This window comes from Galeopterus variegatus, unplaced genomic scaffold, assembly GCF_000696425.1.
Source record: "Galeopterus variegatus unplaced genomic scaffold, G_variegatus-3.0.2 Scaffold1660, whole genome shotgun sequence".
Lineage (NCBI taxonomy): Eukaryota > Metazoa > Chordata > Mammalia > Dermoptera > Cynocephalidae > Galeopterus > Galeopterus variegatus.
In genome coordinates, this window is record NW_007727771.1 from 219,750 (window position 1) to 229,534 (window position 9,785).

A 9,785-nucleotide genomic window follows, 5' to 3' on the forward strand; every position below is an offset into this window, starting at 1 on the left:
AACCGGCCATCCCTATATGGGATCCGAACCCGGGGCCTTGGTGTTATCAGCACCGCACTCTCCCGAGTGAGCCATGGGCCGGCCCGCCACAAACTTTTTGAAGTACTCTCATAGTTAAGAGTAAGGCTGAACCCCCAAGTAGCACCAGAATAAATCTGAAATTTGATTTCTGTGCAAAAAGAAAGTGTTGCAGGTAGGGGCAGATTTAGTTCCTTGTGAATTTGAAATTTATTTAGGAAATGTTTAGTTTACTGAGCCTACTTGAATGAAGTATATGGCATATTATGCAGTGGACATCATACCAGAAATGTCAGGTGGTCTAATCACTAGTTCAGGAAATAATTCTTGGGCTCTTTGGGGCCATTTTCTCTTCTAGTTTTTCCTCATGACTTTTCTTGCCAGGGTTGGTAAGAGTTATGGTTTCAATTACAAAAATCTCAGTTCTTGGGCTAGAAAAGAACTTTTAAAGCAGTGATTCTCTTGTAAGACTTGTTAAAACACAGATTGCTGGGCTTTACCTCAGAGTTTCTGGTTAAATAGGTTGCAGTGGGGCCCAAGGATGTTGCATTTCTTTTTTTTTTTTTTTTTTAAAAAGATGACCGGTAAGGGGATCTCAACCCTTGGCTTGGTGTTGTCAGCACCACGCTCAGCCAGTGAGCAAACCGGCCATCCCTATATGGGATCCGAACCCGTGGCCTTGGTGTTATCAGCACCGCACTCTACCGAGTGAGCCACGGGCCGGCCCAGGATGTTGCATTTCTAATAAGTTCCCAGGTGGTTCTGGGAACCGTAGTTTAAGAACTACTGTTTTAGAGGTCATCTGGCCATCCACTGGCTTCCGGCTTATGTGGCAGTCTGCCCAGATCAACTTAAGTTTCTTTTAGCCTCCAAGAAAAGTATCTTACAAAAGCTCTGAACAATCTTCCCCTAAGTTGCAATTTCCAGAGATGAATATCCTGGGTTTATCGTCACATCCCTGAAAATGTCTTCCTCCATTTAGCATGCTTTTTCTACCCACCAATCTATTGAATGTTCTCTAACATTGGGTTGGGACGTGCCAACCTTTGTTTTCCACACAATTTTCCTTAACATTATTCACTGAAGCTGATGAGAAGGATGATTTGGGTGCATCCACAATGAACATTGGTTCTGACAAATGTATCCTTCTCTGTGTCCATCCACATCTGTTTCTCTGTACAATCCTCTTGAGGACCAGTTTTTATTTTGTTGTAGTTGCTGGGGATTCCCTTTACCTCCAAGAAGTCATGTTATGCCTGCATTGGGAGTCCCATACCTAGGACAGCCCTAAATAGTCAATTTACCAAGAGCTTTCCTCAAAGAAAATACATTAACAAGTACAGTAAAGGGATTAGCTTGGAGGTAGGATTTCTAAGAGAAAATAAGAATCTATGCTGCCTGTGTGTAGCTCTGGGTTGCCCAGGACTGTGGAAACAAAGTAATATTGAAATTTTGTCTTTGTCCTCAAAACCTCATAATTTGTTATAAAGAGAAAATAAACACTGAATACTTTAAGCTCAAAATATGGATATATTGAAACATATGTGCTCAGGAAGGTCCCTACCAACAGAATCACTTATAAGAAGTTTCCCTAGAGAAGGTGAATTTAGAAATTCACTTTAAAGGTGAGGAGTATGGTGGATTACTGGAGAAGGGGAGGTTATTTCAGGGAGAATCATTTATTTTAAAGCACTAAAATAGAAAAAAGTCATGTTTTAAGAGAGGGGCTTGTCTGGTATTAATGGGTTTTGTTTTTATTTTTTATTCTTTATTTTTTTAAAGATGACCAGTAAGGGGATCTTTTTTTAAAAAAAAAAAAATCTTCTGGGCCGGCCCGGTGGCACACTGCTATAGTGCGCCACTTGGGAAGCGCGGCGGTGCTCCCACCGAGGGTTCGGATCCCACATACAGACCGGTTCCCGCTCACTGGCTGAGCGAGGCGCGGGAGCAACACCGAGGGCTGCGATCCCGTTGCCAGTCCCGGTCCGGTACAGGGGCGACACTGAGAATTCGACTCATTCATTTCAGTTGAGAGAAACATGCCTACAGGAGGGTTCAATTTCAGCACGAGGCTCAGTGCTGCACTCGCCCTGATGGACAAGGGCTGCTCTGGTTAGTCGTAGGTGCCTGTGTTAAGCTGTTACTTGGACAGAAATGGTGCACAATGGCTCAGGTCAAAATCTAGTTTCCATCAATTAATTTACTAGAGATTTCTGCTAAAATCAGTAGCTAATTGATGCTCATTAAGTGACCTGAACGAGTAAGGGCTGCTTCTGAAAAGGCCAATTTACTCCCAGCGTGTAAATTCCACTCTGAGTAAAATCTGAGCCAAACTGCTGTCCCCAGTCACCGTAAGAAATGAGGGGTTGGGCCGGCCCGGTGGCGCACTGGATAGTGCGCCGCTTGGGAAGCGCGGCGGCACTCCCGCCCGGGGGTGCGGGTCCCACATACAGACCGGTTCCCGCTCACTGGCTGGGCGAGGCGCGGGAGCAACACCGAGGGTTGCGATCCCGTTGCCGGTCCCGGTCCGGTACGGGGGCGACACTGAGGGTTGCGATCCGTTGCCGGACATGGAAAAAGACAAAAAAAAAAAAAAAAAAAGAAATGAGGGGTAAAGTTTGGAGCTAGGTATTTTCTGTTAAACTTATTTCATATCATTTATAAATTCAGTGTTTATGGTTATTAGAACCTGGTTTTCACTTAAGCTTTAGTAGTCTAGGAAAAAAGGAAAATTGATAAAGTTTAATAAGGTTAAATATTTAATTCTTCAAGCTTTTATTTATTTATTTTTTTAGCAGCTGGCTGGTATGTCTTCAAGTATTTTAATAGTGCCAAGTACATAAACATTTTGACAGTTACATTAATACTTCATTCACCAAAACTAGCCTAGATACTCCAATGGTATTCTGCCATTGAATGATGTAAGTACTTACTCTAGAATGAAATTTCATTTTGATAAAGTATTTTTTTTTTCCTTTTTGTCTTTTTTTCGTGTCCGGCAACGGATCGCAACCCTCAGTGTCGCGCCTGTACCGGACCGGGACCGGCAACGGGATCGCAACCCTTGGTGTTGCTCCCACACCTCGCTCAGCCAGTGAGCGGGAACCGGTCTGTATGTGGGATCCGAACCCTCAGCGGGAGCGCCGCCGCGCTCCCAAGCGGCGCACTGTAGCAGTGCGCCACCGGGCCGGCCTGAATGAGATTTTTATTCTGAGGGACATTTTAAAACTTTTGCAGTGGTAGCTTTTGGACTTCCCTTTAGACTAAAACATAAGGACTTTTTTTTAAGACCAGGAAGAGGCAGGAGCATTCAGGACTCAACAATATGCACATAACAGCCAGAATGAGAAAAGAAAGCAGTAGTTGTGACCTGTGTGACCTGTACCCTAATCCCTTAACTCACCTGTAGCTCTCTTCCGAAACACCAATGTGGAAGATGTCCTCAGTGCCCGAAAACTGGAACGAGACTCACTTCGGGATGAGTCCCAAAGGAAGAAGGAACAGGACAAGCTGCAAAGGGAGAGGGACAAACTAGCCAGGCAGGAGCGCAAGGAAAAGGAAAAGAAAAGGACACAGAGAGGGGAGCGAAAGCGATAACCTTGGCCCACTCTATTCTTCTCCCCCATGAACTTGATCAAAGGAACTGGTCGTGCAATGTGTATTTAAGAGAAGTGAGATAATGTTGTGAAGTGGTTTCCCAAGGCATTTTTCCTTTTGTTTACATGGTTAAAAGGAAGATCACAGTCACTTCTAATTAGAAAATGTGCCATGTTTCAGTGGTGTGGGCCATCAGATTATTATAGTTGCTTTCTTTACCAATGATCTGGAATAGGGGCAGTCATAGTTTAATATTGAAGTCCTGTGCTCTTTTTGGCCACTTTAAAAAGTCTTCCCTCACCTTGGATAAATTGCAGGAGGATTCAGAAAGCTAACAGTTAGTTTTAATCCTGAAGGAGCAGAAACATGATCCCTCCTTCCCCAAGATGAAATGTGGGAATGCAAATTGCCTTAGAGGCAGTATTCACCCCTAAATATAGTATTGTTTTATGGCTGAAATAGAAAGCTAATGAAGAGTCCTTCCTGGATTCAGATTTTATGTTACATTGTAGCAAACTAGGAAAATGGGAAGAAATTATTTGGGAGGTGTTCCAGATCTGAGAATTTTTTTTTTTCCCTTTTTGTCTTTTTTTACTGACCGGTAATGGGATTGCAACCCTCGGTGTCGCGCCCGTACCAGGGACCGGCAACAGGATCACAACCCTCGGTGTTGCACCCGCAACCCTCGGTGTTGCGCCCGCACCACGCTCAGCCAGTGAGCGGGAATCGGTCTCCACATGGGATCCGAACCCTCGGCGGGAGCGCCTCTGCGCTCCCAAGCGGCGCACTCTTCAGTGTGCCACCGGGCCGGCCCTGAGAATGTTTTTTAAAGAAAAGTTTCAGCTTATGGGAGGGAAAGAAGTATCTTTTTTTTCCTTTTTTTGTCTTTTTTACTGACCGGTAACGGGATCGCAACCCTCGGTGTTGCGCCCGCACCACACTCAGCCAGTGAGCGGGAACGTTCTCCACATGGGATCCGAACCCTCGGCGGGGGCGCACTCTCCAGTGCACCACTGGGCTGGCCCAGAAGTATCTTTTAAAATAGAGATAGTCGGGCCGGCCCGTGGCTCACTCGGGAGAGTGTGGTGCTGATAAAATAGAGATAGTCACATATTTTTCCTCATCTAGGTTGTGAATTTAAGAAGGATGTGTGACTGTTGTATACGAGGATATAATTATTAGCTAGATTCATTTTTTATAATCATGAATCCTCTTGAGTCCTTGTAGGTTTTAATCTTGATTTGCCCTAAAACATATGAGAATTAAGACCTGATAATTCCTGGTTTAGAGAAACTGGAGGAATCGTCCTTTTAGAGAGGAAACACTGGAAATCTCTGCTAACATAAAGATATTTAAAAGTGTACATAGTAGGTGCTCAACAAATTTATTAAATGAGTGAATGAATGGAAAAACTGTATGGGAGAGTCAAAAGTGACCAGAAACTCTCCATTTCTACTTTTGCCACAAGCCCATTCAATTGTAAATAAGGTCCTTTTCTATTGACTTTTAGGCAGCAGACTGTCTAGAAGTCTGAAGAAAACAATTTCTCTGACAAGACAGAAAGTAGATATTTTATACCAGGGGTTGGCAAACTACTGCCCACAGGCCAAATTTGGTCCAGTCTGTTTTTGTATGGTATAAACAAAAATGGTTTTTACATTTTTAAAGGGTTATAAAAGAAAAACTATGTGACAGAGACCATATGTGGCCTGTAAAACCTAAAATATTTATATCTGGCCCTTTGGAGAAAAAGTTTGCCAACCTCTGTTTTATACTATTAACTATGAGATTAACAAAAAACTCTTACCTTTGTGCAGAAGGTTAAAAAAAAAAAAAGCATGGTAAAGGAAAAGGAGATGAGTTACTTTTTCATACACTCCTATAACTATGGCATTGCAAAAAAAAAAACACCAAAACAACCTTTTAAAAAAATAAACTTTATTTAAATCACTATCTTCTGACTTATTTCAATTTCTTCCAGCTACCCATGGAAATGAATTGTGTGGATAGCCACTTAGGAATGTACTGACTTTTATTGTATGCTTTGTTTTGGTTAGCCCTATAACCTATTTTCTACTAATAGAACCTCTCCTGGAATCTATAAATTTTCCTTTCTGTGAAGTAGGGATCAGATCAGAAAGATTGCCTTGTTTTTTAGAACATCATAAATTGGCTTTGAAGTCATTTGAAGTACTACTAGTCCTTTATGTGGTGGTAGCAATAGGCTGTGGCTACAGATAGGATATGATAGAGCCAATATTAATTCAGTAACCCTTATTTTGGATTTTGGTTTGTTCTTACCTTGATTTTGGTCTCTGAAGAAGTCAGGTTGTATCCATGGATTGTGGAAGGCTAGGTAGTTTCAATTTGTTAGTAGTCAATTCTTTCTTCTGGGACTCTATTGTATATGTCATATAATACATATGCAAACTAGTGCTTAAGCAGAAAAAAAGGATCAGCTCTTTAGGTTTGTAGTAAGGTTATCCACTTAACTCAGGTGCTAATAAATCCTTTACATCTCAAGTGTTTAATATTGCAAAGGCAGATTTTAAGCAACCATATCTTTTATGGTAAGACTGAGTTTTAGGCCAAATTTGAGATTTCAGTCATAGCATTAATTCACAACCCTCTAAAACTTTGTAGTAGCAGATAATTTAAGTAGGAGGAACACTGATATAATAATTCAAGGTAATTTTCAAGTACCTTTACATAAATTGCTTTTACCATTTAAAAAAATGAGTACACCAAATTCTTTTGGATTAGAAATGATGGGAGCATCAGTTTTACCAGTTTCTCTGCAAATTTTGTGTAATTTATAACTTTTCGTAGGTTGTAGTTCAGGAGAATTATATAAAAACCATCCATTAGAAGGTATACCATAGAAAGGGACAACCAGCTAATTTAAGAATTATCTACTGGGTGACATGTGGTTAACAAAATTTCAAAGAATTGTTTTTTAAGTGTTTGGTTTCTGTTAAGGAACTGGTGTTTCATTTCTGACCACTGTTATGTAAAAGCTTCCCCAGAATATTTCTGGTTTGTCTGGATTAGCATAAAAACAGCAAAAATTTCATCTTTGAAGGCGGTCATGTTAGATCCAAAGATATATGAATGGCATTGATTTATCTGTCAACATTATTACTTATAAGAACTCAAAGCTTCACATGAGTTCTTATCAGTTAAATGAAATTCGGATCAGTTTTCTGACATCAGTGACTCCAAAGTTTAGAAACTAATACAAACATAAAAAAGAAACCAAATATTTTCAACAAAGTAATTTATTTGTTTCCTGAGAGACTAAGTTCAGTACAGTATTTGTTTTCATAACATCCAACATATCTTAAGTAAATTTAACCACTTTCTATGCAGTAACTGTGTTGGTGGGGTGATCTATTTTATTTGACTATCCTCAATGTAATTCATTTGGGTAGTTCTAAGGCATATCAGTGATCAACATGTTTCTCCATACAGTCAATCCTGCATTCTCAATCAGTTTCTTCCATACATCATCTAAAGAAAATTTATGTAGTGTGATTACACTTTTTTTTTTAAATACCAGGATTTTTAAAACTAAGAAAAACACCAACATTTAAAACATCAGTGTTTCTAGTCAAGGACATTTCAATTAAATTTCATCGTACATTATATTATAGTTTAACTCATGCTAGAAATGTTAAAACCCAAGATCTTCTGAGTCACATAATACCAGCATTTCATATTAATGAATAAATTACTCGGGTTTCACACAAAGATATTAAGTGATGAGAAACAGAAAAAGCCAAGCTTTCAAGAGCTCTTTAAAAAAAAAAAATACCAAAGCAAACTAATGAACACAACTACACAAAATATACACTAACCAACTGCAAACTAAACTAAAGATTAACCTTAAAAAAAATACATTTTAGAACTTCGTGATACCCTTTTTAAAAGGCAGCAAACTAAGGGTATTAAAACAATAGTCATTATTTTAGTCACTGTGCATCAAATCTAAAAGATCCAGATAAAGGAAATGTTTTGTTTTGATTCAATTAAAATACTTTAAAATTGGAAATATTTAATAATTGATAGTATAATTAAATTTTAAAGGATATAATATACACAAATGATTTGAACAGGTTTTATATTCAGTAACTTGCATGGTTCTTACACTAGCATTTTTCCCACCAATTTAGGAGAATCAGATGCATTTCCCTCCATATACTTAGGCACTAAGATTTCAAATTTATAAATTTGGTAGTATTTTAAATATTAAATTTTTACATGAATATTGGGTTTATCCTTGTTTTCCTTTGTGTCCTAGGTATTATCTGATTTTGTAAGGAAAACACTTTTATATCACAATCAAACTTGTCTTAGTTACTAGACTGTAGCCATAATTAGGTTACAGTCACTTAGATTCATTATTTGGAATTATACTTACTAAGGCAGACCTAAATGAAACTTATCTCCTAGAAGAATTTCAAATTTGCATTTACCTGCACTGCAGAATGGGTTTAAGCAAAATTTTAGCTGTCAGGAAATATTTAATTAAATTTGGTATCTCTGACTACCCCGAACTCCTAGTCAATGTTACCTTTGAGTTCACTTTAAACTGTATCTGATTCATTCCAAATAGATTTTTAAATAGAAGTTAGACTTCATTAAGGTATTAACTTTAAATCTGAAAGAAAATTAACATATTGAAAGTTTGACAAGTTCATTAAAACTATTTAGCATGTCTTGATATAATTACTTATCAGCTTTTTATTCTTTCTGCTGGCATTTCCTTAATGTTTGTTTGTTTCACCTCTCTTGTTCATTGAATTGCTACTATTCATGCTTTCATGGACTTTATCTTCACAGTTTACTTGTAAAGCCTTTTCCACATCTGCTTGACCAGCTGTACTGGCTGTTTTTGGCAAGGTCATCTGCAGTGCACACCACAGGGTAGTGCGTGCTTTCCGAGTAGCCACACACATCTCTTTAATTGCTGAAGCAAGGGCAAAAACATCTGTAAAAGAAACACTCAGGGTTATTTCATATTGGATACCATTTAAATATCTCTTAACTCTTACAAAATCCAGTGCCATTGCTACTAAATGATCTAACAAAAGGAAGGATGACTATTGATTGAGCTAACCGAAATACTTTATTCTTAAAATACTTAAAAGTATTAATAGTTTATTTCTGACTTGTATGACAATGACTATGCTTTGGGTAGAACACAAGACTGTGTCTTAAGACATTATAATTAAATGGATAAAATTAAAATAGATCAAAGTACTTTTGGAGTAAATGTGGAGGTCATTTACCAATTTATTCTTTAGATAAGTGTTACAAACTTGGAAATCTAACCTTTTAACCTTAGAATCTGATTTATTAATATTCAAATTATTTCATTGTCTTATCAGGAGAATATGCTTTAATATTTGTACCTCTGTCATCTTGGCATCTAGGAACTCGTTGCCTTTGACGATTTGAAGCATTAACAATCTCATCCTTTCTACGTGACTGTACAATATGAATGGACTCCAAGTGTCTATCAAGAGCAGTAGAGATACTGGCATGAAGGGGAGAGCTTCGAAGACGTTCCATTTTGCCTAGTAAAGTCACAACCTGAGAGAAACATTTTAAATTCTGATAAGGCATGTAAGCACATTGCCCTGCTATTAACTAAGCAAAAAAATTTTTTTAGTGAAACAGAATAGAGATTAGAGCAATAATATTCATTCAGTAAGTCAATGAATGCTTACTGGGTTCTGACACCATGCTGGGGGAAATAAAAATGGAGTCTGTTTTTATACCTACTTGTATATGTTAATTCTAAAAACTTTTGGTAGTGATTACTGAGAATAAGCAACAATGAAAATGTCAAATATTCAACTATTTCTTCAGTGTCACTGACCGTGCAAACATAAGATCTGATATTGTTTTTGGCAAATAAGAGAACAGCCTGCATGGGCCAGCCCGTGGCTCACTTGGCAGAGTGTGGTGCTGCTAACATCAAGGCCAAGGGTTCGGATCCCTATATAGGGATGGCCGGTTAGCTCACTTGGGAGAGTGTGGTACTGGGAGCGCAGCAGCGCTCCTGCTGAAGGTTCGGATCCTATATAGGGATGACCGGTGCGCTCACAGAGCTCACTGGCTGAGCGCGGTGCTGCCAGTCTCAAAAAGGACAAAAAAAAAAAGAA

General features: G+C 38.8%; 1 protein-coding gene across 1 annotated transcript in view; it reads left to right on the forward strand.

The window, feature by feature from the left end:
* CCDC43 (coiled-coil domain containing 43) overlaps window positions 1-4,221 on the forward strand; it is a 15,683-nt gene extending 11,462 nt beyond the window's left edge. The window contains exons 4-5 of the mRNA XM_008578313.1: window positions 1,100-1,158; window positions 3,428-4,221. Coding sequence (XP_008576535.1) covers window positions 1,100-1,158; window positions 3,428-3,615 — 247 coding nt within the window. The 3' untranslated portion in view covers window positions 3,616-4,221. The remainder of the gene's footprint in view (window positions 1-1,099; window positions 1,159-3,427) is intronic.
* The last annotated feature ends 5,564 nt before the right edge of the window (window positions 4,222-9,785 follow it).